The 22,999-nt window shown below is 48.0% G+C and overlaps 1 protein-coding gene across 1 annotated transcript in view; it reads left to right on the forward strand.

Annotated features, from left to right (window-relative positions):
* Positions 1-19: 19 nt before the first annotated feature.
* LOC140719563 (tissue alpha-L-fucosidase-like) overlaps positions 20-22,999 on the forward strand; it is a 28,697-nt gene continuing 5,717 nt past the window's right edge. The window contains exons 1-7 of the mRNA XM_073034271.1: positions 20-422; positions 6,474-6,608; positions 10,389-10,526; positions 12,968-13,073; positions 14,381-14,581; positions 16,098-16,288; positions 20,600-20,699. Of these exons, the coding sequence (XP_072890372.1) occupies positions 58-422; positions 6,474-6,608; positions 10,389-10,526; positions 12,968-13,073; positions 14,381-14,581; positions 16,098-16,288; positions 20,600-20,699 (1,236 nt within the window). The 5' untranslated portion in view covers positions 20-57. The remainder of the gene's footprint in view (positions 423-6,473; positions 6,609-10,388; positions 10,527-12,967; positions 13,074-14,380; positions 14,582-16,097; positions 16,289-20,599; positions 20,700-22,999) is intronic.

The raw sequence follows: 22,999 nt of genomic DNA on the forward strand, positions 1-22,999 counted from the left end.
ACAGTACTTGAATAGTGACGTAACCGCGCGACCATTTCCTGCTTCAATTTGCAAAGGATGTCGATCACGGGATGGAAGAGTTGCTGGAGTTTTATTTTCCTTACAGTGTATTTATGTACCGGAGAACCTTTCGCTCGCCGCTACCAACCGAACTGGAAGAGTCTTGACAGCAGGCCTTTACCCGGCTGGTACGACCAGAGCAAATTTGGGATTTTCATCCACTGGGGAGTATTTTCGGTGCCCAGTTTCGGGAGCGAGTGGTTCTGGTGGAATTGGGAAGGGAGCCATTTACGCGAGTATGTGGAGTTTATGACAAAGAACTACCCACCGGGATTCGAGTACAGCGAGTTCGCTCCCGAATTCACAGCTAGCTTCTTTGACCCGGATCAATGGGCGGAACTGTTCGAGGAATCCGGAGCCAGGTACAGTGAGCGTTCATCGAGTGATTGAGATGCAAACCTGTTTCACAGTTTATTTGCAAAAGGCAGATATTCAAAGTACTTTGTTCATCAAACTATGTATACATTATACAGCCTTGAGATTCGACTCCTTACAGGCAGCTACAAAACAGCCGACAAACACCCTATGCGCAGAGAGAGGAAAAGCGATATAAATGCGACCTTGCTGCGCTTGAATGTGTTGGTGGAATTTAGCGGGTGTAATTTATTTAATTTGGTCCGGGAATGGGGTCTTTGCTGTTTGAACTGTCGCTGAGCGCCATTATGAAACCACATGACATCCAAAGTCACGTGATTTACACCCACCTGACACGGCGCTCTTTTTTTTTAAACTCTTTGGACATCGATGACAGCGGGGAGACTGCAGATGCTGAAAATCTGGATTAACGTACACGTGGTGATGTGTTGAACCAAAGCTGGCGCTGGTGACTGTGGTGAACTAGATATACCTGTCTGACAGCTCCTGTGGCTCCTCCCACAGACCCCCTGCTGACTGCTCTTGTGGCTCCTCCCACAGACCCCTGCTGACTGCTCCTGTGGCTCCTCCCACAGACCCCCTGCTGACTGCTCTTGTGGCTCCTCCCACAGACCCCCTGCTGACTGCTCCTGTGGCTCCTCCCACAGACCCCTGCTGACTGCTCCTGTGGCTCCTCCCACAGACCCCTGCTGACAGCTCCTGTGGCTCCTCCCACAGACCCCTGCTGACTGCTCCTGTGGCTCCTCCCACAGACCCCTGCTGACAGCTCCTGTGGCTCCTCCCACAGACCCCTGCTGACAGCTCCTGTGGCTCCTCCCACAGACCCCTGCTGACAGCTCCTGTGGCTCCTCCCACAGACCCCTGCTGACTGCTCCTGTGGCTCCTCCCACAGACCCCTGCTGACTGCTCCTGTGGCTCCTCCCACAGACCCCTGCTGACAGCTCCTGTGGCTCCTCCCACAGACCCCTGCTGACTGCTCCTGTGGCTCCTCCCACAGACCCCCTGCTGACTGCTCTTGTGGCTCCTCCCACAGACCCCCTGCTGACTGCTCCTGTGGCTCCTCCCACAGACCCCTGCTGACTGCTCCTGTGGCTCCTCCCACAGACCCCTGCTGACAGCTCCTGTGGCTCCTCCCACAGACCCCCTGCTGACTGCTCTTGTGGCTCCTCCCACAGACCCCCTGCTGACTGCTCCTGTGGCTCCTCCCACAGACCCCTGCTGACTGCTCCTGTGGCTCCTCCCACAGACCCCTGCTGACAGCTCCTGTGGCTCCTCCCACAGACCCCCGCTGACTGCTCTTGTGGCTCCTCCCACAGACCCCCTGCTGACTGCTCCTGTGGCTCCTCCCACAGACCCCTGCTGACTGCTCCTGTGGCTCCTCCCACAGACCCCTGCTGACAGCTCCTGTGGCTCCTCCCACAGACCCCCTGCTGACTGCTCTTGTGGCTCCTCCCACAGACCCCCTGCTGACTGCTCCTGTGGCTCCTCCCACAGACCCCTGCTGACTGCTCCTGTGGCTCCTCCCACAGACCCCTGCTGACAGCTCCTGTGGCTCCTCCCACAGACCCCCGCTGACTGCTCTTGTGGCTCCTCCCACAGACCCCCTGCTGACTGTTCCTGTGGCTCCTCCCACAGACCCCTGCTGACTGCTCCTGTGGCTCCTCCCACAGACCCCTGCTGACAGCTCCTGTGGCTCCTCCCACAGACCCCTGTCTGACAGCTCCTGTGGCTCCTCCCACAGACCCCTGCTGACAGCTCCTGTGGCTCCTCCCACAGACCCCTGCTGACTGCTCCTGTGGCTCCTCCCACAGACCCCTGCTGACTGCTCCTGTGGCTCCTCCCACAGACCCCTGCTGACAGCTCCTGTGGCTCCTCCCACAGACCCCTGCTGACAGCTCCTGTGGCTCCTCCCACAGACCCCTGTCTGACAGCTCCTGTGGCTCCTCCCACAGACCCCTGCTGACAGCTCCTGTGGCTCCTCCCACAGACCCCTGTCTGACAGCTCCTGTGGCTCCTCCCACAGACCCCTGTCTGACAGCTCCTGTGGCTCCTCCCACAGACCCCTGCTGACTGCTCCTGTGGCTCCTCCCACAGACCCACAGCTCCTGTGGCTCCTCCCACAGACCCCTGCTGACAGCTCCTGTGGCTCCTCCCACAGACCCCTGCTGACTGATCCTGTGGCTCCTCCCACAGACCCCTGCTGACTGCTCCTGTGGCTCCTCCCACAGACCCACAGCTCCTGTGGCTCCTCCCATAGACCCCTGCTGACAGCTCCTGTGGCTCCTCCCACAGACCCCCGCTGACAGCTCCTGTGGCTCCTCCCACAGACCCACAGCTCCTGTGGCTCCTCCCATAGACCCCTGCTGACAGCTCCTGTGGCTCCTCCCACAGACCCACAGCTCCTGTGGCTCCTCCCACAGACCCCTGCTGACAGCTCCTGTGGCTCCTCCCACAGACCCCTGCTGACAGCTCCTGTGGCTCCTCCCACAGACCCCTGCTGACAGCTCCTGTGGCTCCTCCCACAGACCCCTGCTGACTGCTCCTGTGGCTCCTCCCACAGACCCCTGCTGACAGCTCCTGTGGCTCCTCCCACAGACCCCTGCTGACAGCTCCTGTGGCTCCTCCCACAGACCCCTGCTGACTGCTCCTGTGGCTCCTCCCACAGACCCCCTGCTGACAGCTCCTGTGGCTCCTCCCACAGACCCCCTGCTGACTGCTTCTGTGGCTCCTCCCACAGACCCCTACTGACAGCTCCTGTGGCTCCTCCCACAGACCCCCTGCTGACAGCTCCTGTGGCTCCTCCCACAGACCCCTGCTGACAGCTCCTGTGGCTCCTCCCACAGACCCCTGCTGACAGCTCCTGTGGCTCCTCCCACAGACCCCTGCTGACTGCTCCTGTGGCTCCTCCCACAGACCCCTGCTGACAGCTCCTGTGGCTCCTCCCACTGACCCCCTGCTGACAGCTCCTGTGGCCCCTCCCACAGACCCCCCCCTGCTGACAGCTCCTGTGGCCCCTCCCACAGACCCCCCCTGCTGACTGCTCCTGTGGCTCCTCCCACAGACCCCCGCTGACAGCTCCTGTGGCTCCTCCCACAGACCCCCGCTGACAGCTCCTGTGGCTCCTCCCACAGACCCCCTGCTGACTGCTCCTGTGGCTCCTCCCACAGACCCCTGCTGACTGCTCCTGTGGCTCCTCCCACAGACCCCTGCTGACTGCTCCTGTGGCTCCTCCCACAGACCCCTGCTGACTGCTCCTGTGGCTCCTCCCACAGACCCCTGCTGACTGCTCCTGTGGCTCCTCCCACAGACCCCTGCTGACAGCTCCTGTGGCTCCTCCCACAGACCCCTGCTGACAGCTCCTGTGGCTCCTCCCACAGACCCCTGCTGACTGCTCCTGTGGCTCCTCCCACAGACCCCTGCTGACTGCTCCTGTGGCTCCTCCCACAGACCCACAGCTCCTGTGGCTCCTCCCACAGACCCCTGCTGACTGCTCCTGTGGCTCCTCCCACAGACCCACAGCTCCTGTGGCTCCTCCCACAGACCCCCGCTGACAGCTCCTGTGGCTCCTCCCACAGACCCACAGCTCCTGTGGCTCCTCCCATAGACCCCTGCTGACAGCTCCTGTGGCTCCTCCCACAGACCCACAGCTCCTGTGGCTCCTCCCACAGACCCCTGCTGACAGCTCCTGTGGCTCCTCCCACAGACCCCTGCTGACAGCTCCTGTGGCTCCTCCCACAGACCCCTGCTGACAGCTCCTGTGGCTCCTCCCACAGACCCCTGCTGACTGCTCCTGTGGCTCCTCCCACAGACCCCTGCTGACTGCTCCTGTGGCTCCTCCCACAGACCCCTGCTGACAGCTCCTGTGGCTCCTCCCACAGACCCCTGCTGACAGCTCCTGTGGCTCCTCCCACAGACCCCCTGCTGACTGCTTCTGTGGCTCCTCCCACAGACCCCTACTGACAGCTCCTGTGGCTCCTCCCACAGACCCCCTGCTGACAGCTCCTGTGGCTCCTCCCACAGACCCCTGCTGACAGCTCCTGTGGCTCCTCCCACAGACCCCTGCTGACAGCTCCTGTGGCTCCTCCCACTGACCCCTGCTGACAGCTCCTGTGGCTCCTCCCACAGACCCCTGCTGACTGCTCCTGTGGCTCCTCCCACAGACCCCTGCTGACAGCTCCTGTGGCTCCTCCCACTGACCCCCTGCTGACAGCTCCTGTGGCTCCTCCCACAGACCCCTGTATAAAGGCGACTGTGGGCTGCTGCTCTCCCTCATTCTCCAGGATGTAGTGTTGTTCATTCTTCCAGTCAATAAAAGCCGATATCTCGCTTCCGACCTCTCAGCGTGAGTTATTGATGGTGCATCAGTGACACAAACCATTCTTCCGCCCCCAGAACTTTGTCGGTTCTGTTCGCGGCACCAGTTCCCTCCCCAAAGGACGGAAAGGTGGCGGTGCCGTCCCCTTTCCACGGGACGTGTGCCTCACGGCGGGTCCCAGTTAGACCCTGTTGTGTATTTGCGACCTGTCCCAGTGTTCAATTAGACGGCGCATATATCATGACTCGAGGCTTCCTGCTCTGAACGTGCCTTTATTTCACATTCTCCTTTCCATATGCTCGTGTTGTTCTGTCCCAGACTCATGACATCGTCACTGCACCTGTCTAGTGTCAAACTTACCATTTAAATACATGACAAAACCTAACCTCTGATGCCGTCTGTGGATTCTGGAGTTCTCCCTATGACTATGACCTCCTGATCCAAACGTGCAGATTATTACATCTACAGCTTACAATGTGCTACTACTAGTGTTTAAGTGGGTGGTGGGATCTGGGTGAGTTAAGGCCAGAATTAGGGGATAAACGGGATGATTGTAGATACCTGCTTGATGGCTGATTCAGTCTGCTTTGAAGGATCTGATTCAGTGATTGTATGACAGTATATTATAAATGTCATCCAAGGTGGGACTTGTATCCAATGCGTCCCATGGGCGATTAGCAGACAAATTTAATGATGGTGGATGGGGCTGTATTCCCAGAGGACTCTTGGTTATGTGGTATTATTGCCATCTGAACCCAGCGACAAGGCTACATTGCCCTGTTCATAATCTTTGCATTTTATACATTATGAAGTCGGTCTCATTAATGTGCATCTTGATGGATAAAGTTTCCATTTAGTTAATTTACTTAAACATTTTAAGTCATTGCTCCAAAGATAATTTGCAGTGGATTATAGATAAGTAGATTGCAGTGCTTCAGATATGATGATTGGCATTTACTAGTGAGGACGTGGCTATGATGAGAGTCTGCCTTTGTAAAACAAGCTGAGTAACTGGTAATCCAATATGGTAGCTTATTTATCTCAGTTTATTGTTTCCAGATTTGTTCTGCTATTTCTGAATTCTGCATATCCATCCCTAAATACTAGTAAAAGGGAGATCTTTACAGTGTTTATAAATCAAACACCTCAGTCTAATTTATAGACACAAGAGACTGTGCAGAAGCCTGAAGGCAGACACTCGGCGATTCAGGAACAGCTTCTTCCCCTCTGCCATCCGATTTCTGAATGGACGTTGAACCCGATGAACATTGCCTCACTTCTTAAAAATTTTTATTCTTGCGCTACTTATTTAATTTAACTACTTAATGTAAATACTTAGTGTATTGCACATTTTTTCTCTTATCATGTATTGCATTGTACTGCTGTGGCAGAAACAGCAAGTTTCATGACAGATGCCAGTGACATTAAACCTGAATCTGCCGGAAATCCGCAGCAACACGTACAAAATGCCGGAGGCACTCTGTAGGTCGGGAGTCTTAGTCTGAAATGTCGACTGCTCGTAGATGCTGCCTGACCAGCTGAGTTCCATCAGCACGTTGTGTGTGTTTATTCTAATTGACAGAACACTTTTAAAATGCCAAGAACACAACTTGAGTTGTAGGCGTTGGTCTGTTTTTTTTCCTGAAATAAAGCCAACTCTTGGATATATCAAAGAGCGCTTAGCAACTGCAGTTAATTGTTTTCCTGTGTTATGTAATCTCAGGTACGTGGTGCTGACGTCAAAGCACCATGAAGGATTCACGAACTGGGGATCTCCTGTGTCCTGGAACTGGAACTCGATTAACACAGGTCCACATCGCGATCTTGTGGGTGATCTGGCAGCTGCAGTCCGTAAACGGTTTGTTGTTAATTCTATGCATTTGCCAAATTCCTGATGGCTTTATTGTTCCCTTGGCGTTTGGCCTGTTGGCATAATTCTGTAGTCAATGGTTGTCCATCTTGAAAATGCCATAAATATCCTTCTGCATTTCAGTGCTCCTGACACAGTTTTGATGTTTCTTTGTGAATATGTTATCTTCTTGGTGTTGTCCAGTTTGGCTCTATTGTCTCCTGTGTGCTTGGCCAAGTATCCCATATTTCCCTGCAGCCACGTTATCTGTCTTGCTTGTCCACATTACCTATTGAGTTACAGCCAACCCTTCGAGCTGCCCCGATTTAATCCTAGCCTAATCACAGGACAATTTACAATGGCCAGTTAACCTACCGACCGATATATCTTCGGACTGTAGGAGGAAACCCAGGTGGTCACGGGGAGAACATACAAATTCATTACAGGCAGTGGCGGGAATTGAACCAGGGTTGCTGGTACTATAAAGCATTGTGCTAACCACTATGCTACTGTGCTGTTTTAGGTAGAGCTTTAAGTTACTGTACCTTTTTTTTTGATCAGTTAAAATTTTTAACTTCAAGTTCTAGTTACCGATATCACACGGCATTGTTATCCTGCCTTGGCTGTGTCTCCCTGCGCTTTCCTTTGACCATGGGATATTTTAGTCACCCCACTTGCAGGTGATTTAGGCCCAGGGTCTGAATCAACCTGTCACCTTCAGTTAGCAATAAGGCTTGGAACTCTCAAACTTCCCTGGCAAAGAAAAAGAACTTCAAAGTCAGGGTTTTCTCTATAAATGTATAAAGCTCAATGAGGTGGCAAGGAGGCCAGATTGTAAAAGGTTAACTGAAAATGTACCTGAGTATGAGTCTGAGGCCTCTGTCAGTCAAGAGTTGACCATGGATATTGCATCCTAGATACACAAGCCTGGGCAGTATGATATGGAGAGCAAGCTGTTGCCCATGTAGCAAACTCCCCCTCTCCGCCCATCTAATGAACCCAAAGGAATGGCCGAGGCTGATACAGTTTGATACCAGAAGTGTCACAGGAGTTGCCACTCAATGTAGGGACTACCTTAGGGACCCCAGCTCTGTTTACTCCCGAGGCGCAAGGCAGCGGAGGTTTGAGATCAGAGTTTTCCTTCTCCTCGGTGAGCTGCCAATCATGGCTAACGAGTTCCCATCTGCCTGAAGCGACTGGTTTTAAGGCATCAGTAACCCACCCTTGCCCTTTCTCCAGTCAGTGGAAACAGTTCTGCCGGGTTTAGAAGCTAAGCAGCGCGCAAAGTGCAGAAGCTGGACTTGGTTGTCGGAGGCTATTTGAACCGCATACCACTGGGAGCTTTTAATAGGTAGTGGGAACTTATCCCCATCATCACCACTGTCTGTTTGGAAATCTTGATCATTTGAATTCCATCATGTGCACTGAAAAATTTAGTATATTGTTGTACTATACTTTTAAAAGGTAAATTAAGGGTACTTTACTTAATGCCCATTACGCTGCTACTGTTTGGGGCAGCAATGAAGGTCCTCCATCTCTGTCTGGCCTTGGCCGTTTTGGTCTTGCTGTTGGCGGTGTTCAGGGCTTCCTTCATCATGCCAGTAGTTTCCGCTCTGTTTTCGCTACTGTCAGCTTGTAAGTCCCAGGATGAGACTCAGGAATACCGTCACGCCCAGAGGTAGAAGGATTCTTCATTGCTGTTTCTGTAACAGTTTTGTTAGATCAGAGTTATTAGCCCTGAGTTGAACGCCCGAACCGAGAGGACCAGTGGACTGCTCTTATTCTGGCCTCTTACCCTTTGACCTGTTCAGCAGGGGTGACCCGACCAAGAGCCAAAGCATAAATCCCTGACTCCAGCCAACAGAGCTCTCTGGGTCAAGCCTCCAAACCCCAAATCAGTTTTGGTCCTCTTGGAGGAAAGTAAGGGTTTTTTTAATTGAATTATTAATTGTAATATTTCTATTAGACTGGTATAACTAACAGTCCAGTATCAACATAGCCCTGATCCTTCTTGGTTAATGTGGTTTTACTGTAGAGTTTGAGATTTTCTCTGCTATATTTCCACTCTACCCTCAAGGAGTCTGTGTGTGATTTCAATGTGATCTGTGCCAATTCAATGGGGTTAGACTGAGGATCTGTAACAAATACATAGAAATAGATTGAAAACCAAATTCCAGATGATCTTTCTTTGCTGTTTCTTAACACACAGCTCCTAAAATATAATTAATATGAATTTTGTCATTGAGGATTTATGGAAAAAGATTGTTTAATCCGTTGAAACATTTTGAGACTGTACCTGTCAGAACAGATTAAGGATAAAAGCAGATGCAGCTTAATTAGAGTTTTAGAAGGCCTTTGATAAGATGCAGAAAAGGCATTTGGGTTTGGGGCTTGTCGTGTCCCTTGAGGCAGCTCACTCACCTTGGTCACCACCGGACTCTCAACTCTCCCCTGTGGCTCCACATGGCTGTTGACATGCAGCAGCAGCCACATCCCGGCCAGCTGCTTCAAAAGCGGGCTAAACCAAGCCATTGGCCTTGTATCCCAGTGAGACAGGGACACGCCTGTCCCAGCATGTGAAGCCAGTTCTGGCGGCCTGATCCAGTAGTCAGGAAGGCGGTTCTGGAATGCTCCGCGGAGATCGAAGCCTCAGAAGTTGTGGTCACCTGCTACAACCAAGGAAGACCCCAGCTGTGGTGACTACTTGTACCATTAGACCTGGCACAACTGCTCCAGTGCAATAGATTTTCCACTTCAAAGACTCTCCTGCACAGGTTTCCTATTATCGTCATATACAACGGACAGCCAATCAATCGATCAATATACTACATGGATGGAGGTGTGATTAACAGGCAGAAAATATAGAGCAGGAGACTGTAATTACCAGCTTGCTGCCGTGACCCTAACTATTCACAGTCTGTATCATAAGGTGTCAAGGTGCAACCTATCCAAGTTTGCAGATGATGCTGTTTGGTAGCTGTGTGCGTTGTGAGGAGGGTGCAGAAAGACTTGAGGGTATATAGTCAGGCTAAGTGAATGGGCGAGGCTGTGACAGAATCAGTTATATGGAGAATCATGAGAAGTCTGGTGGAACAAAGAGGAAAAAAATAGATTTTTTGATAATCTGTCAATATTGATAATCAGATTATTGATAATAAAAAAAGCAGTGAGAGACTGCTCAGTGTGACCAGAAATGGCTGGAAGTTAACATGCAAATGCAGGAAGCAGTTGGGAAGGGAAGTGTGGCAATGGCCTTTCATTTCATCTCAACTGTTACTGTATTTTCTTTGATATTCCTGAATTGGACAGGGATGCTTTAATCTAGGTAAAGAGGTTTAATGGAAAACGTTTTGACGAAGGTGCCAAGGTTATTTTTTTTTTGCAACTCTTGAAAATTCATACAGCAAATCCATTTTGTTACTCAAAGGCTAAAATGTGTGGAAAGCAAGCAAGGCTGCTGTGGGAAGTTGATGATTTTTTGCTTAAGGACCGACCCTGAATCTTATCCCTTGAAATGCATTGTTGAAGATAATTATTTGGAAATTTCTAAAGTAAGTTCACTTCACATTTATTTTAATTTCAGAAATAACTTTTCTTTAAAATACATACAGGATGCATCATATAAACAGTGTGTCTGTACATTCATACGAAAGATGTGAATACTATTTGCAAAGCACCAATGCCACTTGTAGCCTCCTTGAACTTTATAACTACATATTAAAGTTATATAAAAGAAGCAGGCTGTCCAACTGAATTTAATGTTTCAAACTTGATCTTCTGTTGCAACAGGAACTTACATTATGGCGTGTACCATTCTCTCTTCGAGTGGTTTAACCCTCTCTACTTGTCTGATAAGCAAAACAAATTCAAGACCCAGAAATTTGTTATGGAAAAAACATTACCAGAACTGTACGATCTGGTCTTAAGGTAATGTAATATAACAGTTTTAATGATAGAGCCTTGAAATATCTGTAAATGTATCTAATCACTAGTTAAAACATCACTAGGGGTTAACTGGTTCTGTGACTTACAGAATCACTTTCAAGGATTCTTTTAAAACTCATATTCTCAGTATTATTATTTTTTTAATTTGCCCAGTTTGTCTTCTGTTTGTCAGTCTTTGTCTAGGCAACACACACAAAATGTTGGAGGAACTCAGCAGGCCAGGTAACATCTATGGAAAAGAATATATAGTTGACGTTTCGGGCTGATTCCCTTCATCGGGACTGGGTAAAAAAAATAGAGGTCAGAGTAAGAAGATGGGGGGAGGGGAGGAAGTACAAGGTTATAGGTGAAAGGTGAAACCGGGGGAGGAGTGAAGTAAAGAGCTGGGAAGTTGATCGGTGAAAGAGATAGAGGGCTGGAAAAGGGGAAATCTGTTGGGAGGGGGCAGAAGACCATGGAGGAAAGGGAAGGGGGAAGGGGCACCAGAGGGAGGTGATGGGTAGGTAAGGAGATAAAGTAAGAGAGGGAAATGTGAATGGGGAATGGTGATGGTGGAGTGGGAAGGGCAATTACCAGAAGCTTGAGAAATCGACGTTCATCCCATCAGGTTGGAGGCTACCCAGACGGAACATAAGACTCTGCCCCCCAACCTGAAGGTGGCCCCATTGCAGCCACAGGGTAGGAACAAGAATGGGAAGCAGAATTGAAACGGGTGGCCATCGAGAGATCCGGCTTGTTCTGGTGGATGGAGCTCAGTGAAGCAGTCTCCAGTCCACGTTGGGTCCCACTGATATGCAGTAGCTGCTCCAACAGAACCACAGGTGAAGTGTTGCCTCACCTAGAAGGACTATTAGGGCCCTGAATAGGAGTGAGGGAGGAGGTGTGGGGGCAGTGTGGCACTTGTTCCGCCTACAAGGATAAGTACCAGGAGGGAGGGACGAACGGACAAGGGGGTCGCGTAGGGAGCAATCCCTGTGGAAAGCAGAGAGTTTGTGTGGTGGGATCGGGTTGGAGCTGGCAAATGTATGTCTTTGTCTGTGTATGGTTTTTTGAAGATTCTTTGTACTACTTTATTTTTCCTGTAGATGGCTGCAAGAACATGGTATATGGTAACATACACAGTGCATACTTTGATTCGAATCATGCTCGGAAGTTCCAAGTGTAGCATGTGTCTAATTTCATCCCTGTACTAAGTAGACCAGCAGGTGGCACTTTTGCTTTAGACCTGGGCGTTAGTGTCAAAATAAACCACGGACGCTGGAAATCAAAAATAAAATCAGAAGTGCAGGGAATACTCAGCAGATTAAGCTGCATCTGTGGGAAGAGTTTATAGGGTTAATGGTGGGGCAGAGGCAATGCCTTGAAGATTTTACAATTTTTCTGGCAAAAATGATTCATTGCACCACTTGGTTCCGAAGGCGATCATATTGCTATAAGATGATTAATTCTCTCTTAAAAGTCTTGGGCAAATATATATTGTGTAGCTAGGGTGCCTAAGGCTTTTGCACAGTATTATATTTGTCATTGTGGAGCGGAGAGCGAGTTTGTAAGTCTGGTGGGAGCAAAGGATGTTGGGAATGGAGAGGTGTGGGACAGGTGGTGGAGAAAGAGTGCCAGGGCCGCAGGTGCAGACACACCCAGTCCTGAGACACCACACAAAGCCATTTGACTCCAAGCAATTGGTTTACTGATCACTATAGAACGCCTCCCTGGTGCTTCCCGCTCCTTTCCCATTTTCCCCGCAGTGATTCACTCCTCCCTGCCCCCTTCCCACTCTCAGTCCACAATAGACCAATATCGAAATCTGGTTTATCATCACCCACATAGGTCATGAAATTTGTTTCTGTTTGCAGCAGCAGTAGAGTGCAATACGTAAAATTACTACAATACTGTGCAAAAGTCTTCACCACCCTAGATATACATGTGCCTGAGACTTTTGCACAGTACTGTATTTTATAAACAAACAAAGCAATTTCAGATTTGCAATTCATCTGCATAATACATTGCAGTTCTGTTTCTGAGCCTTATAATATTGGTAATCCTGTTCACAAGACTGGAAGTATTTTGTGTGTCTTTAATGTTGCACAAAAATTAATTCAGATGCCGTCGTTCTTGGACAGAACTCGGAAAGTGTGTGGCTAGGCTGGTTGATGGCTAAGCGTTTGGAAGACACACCACAAGTGAACAGCACGCTGATGGTGTCTCAGCACGTGGGTGCGAAATGTTTGCAAAAGGATTGCCAAGATCGGAGAAGAACTCAGCCCAACCATGCCATGATTTCCATAGTTGAATTCCAAAACTATGAGTAGTCTGATTCAGCCATTTTAAGAAAAGAGACTGTGTTAGTTCTAGGAAAATAAGGTTGGATTTTATGCCTGATTTCCTAGAACTAATGGTGATTGTTTTCTCTTTTATTCTGACAGATACAAACCAGATATAATCTGGTCAGATGGTGACTGGGAAGCACCAGATACTTACTGGAATTCCACTGGATTTCTGGCTTGGCTCTACAATGACAGCCCTGTCAAAGTACGTCTTAACAATATTCATAACATTGAGAGAGGATTTAGATTAGCAATGGCTATTGTTATCTCAGTTTTGGTTTCCTCCTTAGCCCATTTAGGATCAGGCATATTCAGCCAAGCTTTTACATTTGTTTCTATATTCAGCAAAATGTCCTTTAAAGGTATTGGATCTGCAATGGACTGGTGTTATTAAACAATTAAATAATTTCCCCTCCCTCACACACAGTCGATCAGCTGTCTTTTCCCCTGTATCGTGAAGAATTCAACAGTGTGGGTATCCTGCATTTGGAATTTGGTCTTGGGAAATTATGTAGGTCAGATAAGGCTCCACAGTCATCGTCCCCAAGGCTGTGACGACTTCACATTGTTTGCTCAGTTTGGGTCTTCCAGAGCATGTGCAACTTCACTTTGTTTATCAGGGATTCCCAGCCTGGGGTCCACGGACCCCTTGCTGAACGGTGTTGGTCCATGGCAGAAAAAAGGTTGGGAATCCCTGGTTTACACACTTTGGGTCATTACAAACTGCAGACACAAGAAATGCTCTGCTCTTTACAACTGTAGTGGGCGACGGGGTACTTAACTCTTTACCAACTCTATCTAAACTGTTCAAGTTTTTTAAAAGCATGTTTTAAATTGACGGAACTGCCTCATTAAAATAATTTGTTTTCATGCACGCTTCTTACTTCAGTACAACTAATTCCTTTTACACCTCCACTAATGTGAATGTGTAAGTGCTCTTCGAGTGAGCACTTTCTTTTTTTGTTTCCTTTTCATTCGAACGGTTCTTCATTTCTTTAGCATTAATTTTATTTGCATCGCCAAGTGCCCTGAGCATATAGACTCACGCCAATTTTGTTCTTGCCATTCTATAGCACAGAATTGTATTTCCCTGTGTGGGTTTCCTCCAGGTGCTCTGGTTTCCTCCCACAGTCCAAAGACCTACAAGTTGGTAGATTAATTGGTGGTAGGTGGAAAAGGTAAAGGGCTGGAGTAGTAGTTGGGGATTTTTTGCGAGGCTTGGCTCCATGCTGTATCTCAATATAAAAATAGGGATACAGTTGTGCCACATTTTCTGGAATGCGGAGGGAATTTATTGAAATCATTCTGGCCTCCTGCTTATCGATACTGCTTGTAAAACAAAAAAGATAATCTCTATTCTGTATGTATGAAGTCCTTCACTCTGCCTCACTCTATTTCTTTGCTGTATTGAGTCCTTCCTTTGTGAAAACCGGCTGGCACGTTCGTTCTATTTACCCACCTCAAAAAATGCTGAAATTAAGAAATGGTTTTCTTTTCCAAATTTGTCACCAGGATACTGTGGTCACTAATGACCGCTGGGGAGCTGGCTGTTCTTGCAAACACGGCGGCTTCTTCAACTGTGCAGACAAATACAGCCCCAGCAAACTGCAGAACCACAAGTGGGAGAAGTGCACCACACTCGACAGATGGTCCTGGGGATACCGCAGAAAAATGCAGTTGAAGGACGTGGAAGATCTGCCATCCGTTATCACTGTATGTGCTCCCGGTTCGCCATTACTGCACTCCAGTAGAATGAGAATGAATTCGGGCAAAGTTGTGGTGGTCTCCTGGGATGACCAAGGGATTTGACCTGTGGGAAGCTAAGCCACTCAAATCACAACACTGTGCAGGCCCTTCAGTCCTTGATGCTGTGCTGACCCGTTCTACCCAGTCCAAGATCGCTTTCCCATAGCCCTCCATTTAATTTTATCCATGTGCTTATCTAGGGGTCTCTCTTAAATCTCCCTAACATTCCTTCGTCCGCCCCCGCCCCTGCCAGAGCATTCAACGCATCCCACCAGATTATATCTGGTCTGATTGATCTGATCAGATAGCTGGTTTGTACCTATCAGAATAAAATTAAAAATCCCAATTAGTTCCAGGCATGCATAGTGCTTTAAAAAAAAGCCCTTCTCTTACAGTCTCCCTATAGTTCAGCGGTTCCCAGCCTGGGGTCCACGGACCCCTCAGTTAATGGTAGGGGTCCATTGCATTAAAAACAAAGAGCTGGGAACCCCTGCTAAAGTTAGATCAGATAGTTCATTATTTGTTTCTCAGTCTGTTAGTGGACATTATGATTGACATTTATGGCACTGACTTTGGACAGGGTGCGTCCAATCATTCCAGCAAGACCAGCGATGTTGGAAACCTGCTGGTGAATAGCCATGAATATTTGATTTTAATAAGGGTGATGTAAAATGTCTTTAGTCCGGCCCTGTACACTTAAGTTTGTGGTTTGTGTGGAATCAGTTCTGCCAAAATGCCAAAGGTTGCTTTGCCTTGAGTCACTGTAACGCGAAGGGTTAGTTTTACATGCCGGTCGGAAACTGCTTATTGACCAGTTCAAGGGATGCAGCAGCTCTTTCCCATTGGTTGTCCTGTGTGCCAAGGCATAGGTGGCTAATTCCGGGCACCCTGGGGTAAAAGATTAGCATGAGCGAGAGACTCACTTGTTTTCCTTTGTCTCCAGGGGCTCATCTTCCCACTGAGGTTGTGATCAGTGTTGGTAGTTCTGTTGGGGAAGTGTGCTGCAGGTATATAGGAGCGTCCATTCTTAGCTAAGTCTCTGTTCGTTGAGGGCTTAGTTTTGTAATTGTGAACTTGCGGAGACTTAATGAGGTACCTGTTGAGTTTGAAGTCTCACTGAATGTTTAGTGTTGTAGTTTCTGTAGGATAGGGTGACTTGGGTGTTCGGTCAAATATTTTACTGTTTGTAAATAAATGGTGAATGTGTTTTTTCATAGTCAGTGTCTTCTGTCTCACTTAACCAAACCCGTGAACCTGCTTCCTCATAACAGCTACATAAATGCATACATGTTTTGCAAATCATCTGAAACATTTTGCTAAGTATTTTTCACACTTAAAATTAGTCAGATGCTCTTGCTGTTTACTTAGCAAATGGGGGTGGTGGGGTCAGTGAGGCTCCTTAGGGTGGTGTTGTGCAAAAACAAATTGAAATAGGAACTGTGGATATTGCAGACAATGGCAATAACTCCCTTCTTCCTGGCAGAGTTTACTGGACACGATTGTCTATGGTGGCAACTTCCTGCTCAATATTGGCCCAACCAAAGATGGCACCATCCCCCCCATCTTCGAGGAAAGGTTGCGTGGACTGGGACAGTGGCTGCGCGTTAACGGTGAAGCGATATACGCATCGACACCCTGGCGAGTTCAGAAGGAGAACGGCTCCAACATAATATGGTAACGTCCATCGGGTTTAAATGCAGTGTGCCTGTTCTGGTTCTCCTCGTCTGTGGCACCGTTCTTTATTCCCAGCTTCAGATTCAGCAGCGGTGCAAGCAGAGGTAGCGTAGTGGGTAGTGCAACGCTTTGCAGTACCGGCGACCCCGGTTCAATTCCCGCTGCTGCCCGTAAGAAGTTTGTACGTTCTCCCCACGACCGCGTGGGTTTCCTCCGGGTGCTCCAGTTTCTTCCCACAGTCCAAAGATGTACCGGTTGGTGGGTTAATTGGCCATTGTAAATTGTCCTGTGATTAGGATAGAATGAAATTGGGGGATTGCTGGGAGGCACGGCTCGAAGGACCAGAAGGGCCTACTCCGGGCTGTATGTTAATAAATATAAATTAATACCTCCAAGGATATTGAATCAATAGTGATCTCGGGTGGTGCCTGCACATTCTACCAGAGTCCAGTCTTTTTCTCCAACACCCCAGCGCTGTGTTGGTAGTTTTCTTCAACACACACAAAATGCTGGAGGACCTCAGCTGGTCAGGCCGTCGATGTTTTGGGTCAAGACATTTCACCAGGACAGGGAAGGAAGGGGGGAAGGAACCAGAATAAGAAGGTGAGGGTGGGCAGGTGAAGGTGATAGATGGGTGGGAGAGAAATAAAGAAACAGGGGAGCGATGGGTGAAAAAGGTGAAGACCCATAACAAATAGCAGCAGGATTAGGCAGTTTGGCTCATCGAGTCTGCTCCGCCATTTCATCATGTCTGATCCATTTTCCCTCTCAGCCCCAATCTCTGGCCTTCTCCCCATATCCCTCCATGCCCTGACTAATCAAGAATCTATCAACTTCTGCCTTAAATATACCCAATGACTTGGCCTCCACAGCCACCTCTGGCAACGAACTCCACAGATGCACCACTCACTGGCTAAAGAAATTCCTCCTCATCTCCACTCTAAAAGAACGTCCCTCTGTTCTGAGGCTGTGTCCCCTGGTCTTAAACACCCCCCCTCCCCCCAGCACACAGTAGGCAACATCCTCTCCACATCCAACCTATCGGGGCCTTTCAATATTCGATAGGTTTCCATGAGGTCACCCCTCATTCTCCTGAATTCCCCTGAGTAGAGGCAAAGAGCCATCAAACCCTCCTCATACGACAGGCCTTTCAATCCCGGAGCCATTTTTGTGAACTTCCTCCCAACTCTCTCCAACGTCAGCACATCCTTTCTTAGATAAGGGGCCTCAAACTGCTCACAATACTCCAAGTGAGGTCTCAGCATGGTTTTATAAAGCCTCAACATTATGTCTTTGCTTGTAAAGGGCTGGAGAAGTAGTTGGTCGTTCTGTTGTTTATTTTTACCCATAATATGCATCGAACATAACACCAAAGTACAGATCCTTCAGTCCAAGTTGCTGTGCCAACCTATTAACCTACTCTAAGATCAATCTAACTTCCCTCCCACGTAGTGTAGGAAAATAGCTAAAAAAATTAAAGGAGTGTCAATGGGCAAATGAGAGAGAACAAGCTGTAAGCTACAGGGAATACAGGAGAGGCAGAATGGAACTGATGAGATTGCTGGGAGCCAGCATGGAACTGAACGGACTGAATGGCCTCCTGCAGTCTTGTAATAAGTTAGAAAATTTGAAGTAATGTGCTTTTCATCAACTTTGGTCATGTACGTGTTGGCGCGTGGCCAAGTGGCTAAGGCATTGGTCTAGTGATCGGAAGGTCGCTAGTTTGAGCCTCAGCTAGGACAGCGTGTTGTGTCCTTGAGCAAGGCACTTAACCACACATTGCTCTGCGATGACACCGGTGCCAAACTGTATGGGTCCTAATGCCCTTCCCTTGGACAACGTCGGTGGCGTGGAGAGGGGAAGACTTGCAGCTTGGGCAACTGCCGGTCTCCCATACAACCCTGCCCAGGCCTGCACCCTGGAAACTTTCCAAGGCCCAAATCCGTGGTCTCTCAAGACTAACGGATGCCTATAAGGTCATGTACAGAGGCCATGCACAGAGTATATATCACACAGAAGGCAGAAAGAAAAGGTGACATGTTGGGTGGTAGGCCGAGTGTTCTAAAGAACAGGTGTATAATTGTTGAAGGGAGACATTATTAGTAGAGTAAGGGATGTTGACTGTGCAGTAGAAGGGTTCACTAAACAAGGCGAGGTTTAGCCTTGGCGGACTTGCACAAAAATAAAGGTCTTCAGCGACTAAAGTGTAAAAGCCGCAAGTTTTTAAAAGAAAACCTCTAAAGCAGCATCTCTAATTGACTGTCTGGAGGTGCCAATGTCGTGAAATTCATTGTCGCAGCGGTTTAACGTGAATCGTGGGACATTGTTCTTGTAATGTTTCACGCTCCGTACCATGGTCACTGGCGGCACCAAGAGCACACGCAGGTAGCCTTTCATCCTTGTCGCTGTGTGTGTGTGTGTGTGTGTGTGTAGCAGCAAATCGTGTGGTGGTGCTTGTTCATCTTTTCTCAGTGACTATTGGGGTAAGTGTTAATTATAAAATCTGCTTCAGGTCTGCAGGCTGAACACTTAAAGACCCACAGATTACTGTCAGAGCAGAGAAAATGTCAAGATATTTTATTCTTCAGTTCATCACCAGTGTGCTGTTGTTAACCATCAAAGTGATGTGATGCCACGGGGCTCCGTTTTATTGTTTTGGTTAGTTTTAGAACGTATCTTTGTGTAAGCCAGCTTTTGTATATTGCAGGAGACTATGTCATTGTTAGAAACGTGTGGAAAAATATCAATATTCAATAACGGTTTCAAAGGTACATTTAGTATCAGAGAAATGTATAATATACATCCTGAAATGCTTTTTCTTCGCAATCATCCACGAAAACAGAGGAGTGCCCCAAAGAATGAATGACAGTTAAATGTTAGAACCCCAAAGCCCCCCCAGCTCCCCTCCCTCCCCCACATAAGCAGCAGCCAAGCAACAATCCTCCCTCCCCCTACCAGCAAAAAAAAAGGTGTGTTGATTGATACATAGAAATCTGAACCCAGCAGAGATTGTGCTGGGTAACGAAATCATTGTAAAACATTTTTTTTTTAAAGCAGAGAATTGTGGTAAAACTCAGCCGATCAAGCTGTATCTGCAGAAGGAGGAAGCAATCAATGTCAGGCTGCACTTGGAGTATTGTCAACAGTTTTGGGCCCCTGATCTCAGAAAGGATGTGTTATCATTGGAGAGAGTCCAGAGGAGGTTCATGAGGATGCTTTTGGGAATGAAGGGGTTAACATATGAGGAGCGTTTGGCAGCTTTGGGCCTGTACTCACTGGAATTTAAAGGAATGTGGGGGGGGGGGGGTACCAGAACTAGAGGGCACAGCCTCAAAATTGGGGGGTGACCTTTTAGAACAGAAATATGAAGGATTTTTTTTTAGCCAATGAGTAGTGAATCTGTGGAATGCTCTTCTATGGACTGCAGTGGAAGCCAAATCCGTGGGTATGTTCAAAGTGGAAGTTGTTAGATTCCTGATGGGTCGGGGCATCATGGGATACAGTGAGAGTGCAGGTGTATGGGGTTGAATGGGATTGGGATCAGCCATGATGAAATAGCAGAGCAGACTTGATGGGCTGAATGGCCTAATTCTGCTCCTATGTCTAATGGTCTTATGTTCCAGGCCTGTGACTATAGGTGGGGGGTGGAGGGTGGAGGGAATCAATTTAACATTCAATGTTTACTTTGATTTCTTTAGATAGTTCCATATGGACTGATTACTCAGTCTTAGAATTGCTTGGAATATAGAGATCTGAACCAGATTATTCTCCTGAACTGGACCATGTGCCCACTTGACCAGAAGATAAAGAAACAGAGCTAGACCATCTGGCCCATCACGTCTTCTCCACCATTTCATCTTGGCTGATCCCTTTTCCCTCTCAGCCCCCAGTCTCCTGCCTTCTCCCCATACCCCTTCATGCCCCAAGTAATCAAGAATTTTATCCAACCTCTGCCTTAAATATACTCTATGACTTGGCCTCCACAGCCGCCTGTGGTAACAAATTCCACAGATTCACCACCCATTGGCTAAAGAAATTCCTCGTTGTGTCTGTCCTAAATGGACATCCCTCTATTCTGAGGCTGTGTCCTCTGGTCCTAAGCTCCACAGGAAACATCCTCTTCAACTATCTTATTGAGGCCTTTCAACATTTGATAAGTTTCAATGAGATTCCCCCCCCCCCCATCAAACAGTTAAGCAGCTGCTGACAGTAAATATAAGACTATTCAGATGATGTTTATGCTTCAGTCACCTTTTGCAAAGCTCTGCTTTTAATGAGGTGCTCACTTTTACACTGTGCTTTTCCTTCTAGGTACACCAGTAAGGGATCTTCAGTTTATGCAGTGTTCACAAAGTGGCCCACCGACAATACTCTGAAGCTGGATTCACCAAAGGCCTTGCCGAACACCACCGTGAGCTTTTCAGATTTGTTGTTTCTTCTGGCCTTCACTAAGCCCATTATATCTGCGTCCCAATGATTCTGGTCGGTCCTGATGGACAAATTGATCATGAAATTCCATCACTGATTTTGCTTTTACACTGGTATTCATTGAGCTGAGAACTGTGCGCACGTTCCTCAGGTTTTCCCAAGACTGAGTGTGACAGAAATGAGTTTTATACTCCACTTTCCTCAGCTAACCATTTCCTCTTCTTGTTCAATTCATTGATGTTTGTTTCTTTGTCACTACCATTTTTCTTTTATCTGTGTTCCATGTCCTTCTGAGTCCACGGTGAATGCTTTGTCTCTTGTCCCCTGATTCTGTATTAACCCTTTGGTACTGAATCAGAATTGGGTTTGATATCGTTGACATACGTCGTGCATTTTGATGTTTTGTGGCATAATAAAAAAGCTATAAATTATAATGAGTATTCATAAAAAGTAATTAGTACCAAAAAAGAGGTACAGTCGGCCCTCCTTATCCACAGGGAATTGGTTCCGGGACACCCCCCCACCCCCCACCCCTGCGGATGCTCAAGTCCCTTATATAAAATGACATAGTATTTGCATATAACCTACGCACATCCTCCCATATACTTTAAATCACCTCTAGATTAATTATGATACCTAATACAATGTAAATAGTTGTTATACTGTATTGTGTAGGGAATAATGACAAAAAAAAGTCTGTTCATGTTCAGTACAGACGCAACCTTTGAAGCTCTTCTGGGAATGCTGATGCCGTCTTGGCATCAGCCGATCCCGATTCTCCCGTGATCTTTGTTCTTGAGGCTGTAGCGCTTTACAGAGCTAGCCAGCCATCCCTTACCAGCTTTAAACTCCTTCCTCTTGCTCACAACACAAGTAGCGAATGAACGAGACGCGAGGCAAACAATGCTCAAACAACGGGTAATACTTTTAGTCATCTCTAGATTACTTATAACACCTAATACAATGGAAATGCTATGTAAATAGTTGTTACACTGTATTGTTTAGGGAATAAGGACGCTTTGGAGGAGGCACAATGATACTAAAGTCAGGATCTGTGGAGGTTGAGGGCTGAGGGCCACTTCAGCAAGCGATATGCCACTTTTCAAAAGATCTAAGATTTCTACTTTCTCGATGAAAACTTTACGCTCCCTCTTAGCCTTTGAAGAATTGCTTTGACCATTTAATTGCTTTTTAGGAGCCATTTTTTTCACAGAAACAAAGTAGTGACTGAACGAGACACGAGGCGAACAATGTTCGAACGAGTGCTGGAGAGAAAACCTCTGGGTTTTCCTGATCCGCGGTTGGTTGAATCCGCGCATGCGGAACCCGCGGATGAGGAGGGCCGACTGTATTATTCATCGGTTCATTGTCCATTAGGAGGGCAAGAAGCTGTTCCTGAAATGTTGAATGTGTGTCTCCCAGCCCCTGTACTTCCTCCTTGATGATACCAATGAGAAGTTGGCATGTCCTGGGTGTTGGGGGTCCTTTGTGATGGATGCCAACTTTTTGAGGCACCACCTTTTGGAAGGTGTCCTTGACGCTGGGGAGGCTAGTGCCCACAATGGAGCTGGCCGAGTTTACGACCTTCTGCGGCTTTTTCCTGAACCTGCGCAGTGGCCCCTCCGTGCCAGACAGCGATGGAACCAGCTAGAATGCTCTCCACAGCACTCCTGTAGAAATTTGTGAGAGTAGTCTTTGCTGACGTACCAATTCTTCTCAAACTCCTGATGAAGTATAGTCACTGTCGTGCCTTCTTTGTAACTGCATCACTATGTTGGGCCCAGGATAGATCTTCAGAGATGTTGACACCCACGAACTTGAAACTGCTCACCCTTTTCCACAGCTGATCCCTCGATGAGGACTGGAGTGTGTTCCCTTAACTTCCCCTTCCTGAAGTCCACAATTCCTTGGTCTTCATGATACTGAGTGCAAGTTGCTGCAACACCACACTCAACCAGCTGATCTACCTCGCTCCTGTACGCCTCCTCATCACCGTCTGAGATTCTGCCAACAATAGTTGTGTCATCGGCGAGTTTATAGATGCTGTTTGAGCTGTGCCTAGCCACACAGTTGTGGGCGGAGAGAGAGAATGATGGGCTGAGCACACATCCTTGAGATGCGCCAGTGCTGACTGTCAACGAGGAGATGTTATTTCCCATCCGCACTGAGTCTAGTCTCCCAGTGAGGAAGTGAAGGATCCAGTTGTAAAGGAAGGTACAGAGGTTTGGAGTCTGTTGATTAGTACTGAGGGTATGATAGTGTTGAACGCTGAGCTGTGATCGA

The sequence above is a fragment of the Hemitrygon akajei genome, chromosome 32 (genome assembly GCF_048418815.1).
Source record: "Hemitrygon akajei chromosome 32, sHemAka1.3, whole genome shotgun sequence".
Taxonomy (NCBI): Eukaryota; Metazoa; Chordata; class Chondrichthyes; order Myliobatiformes; family Dasyatidae; genus Hemitrygon; species Hemitrygon akajei.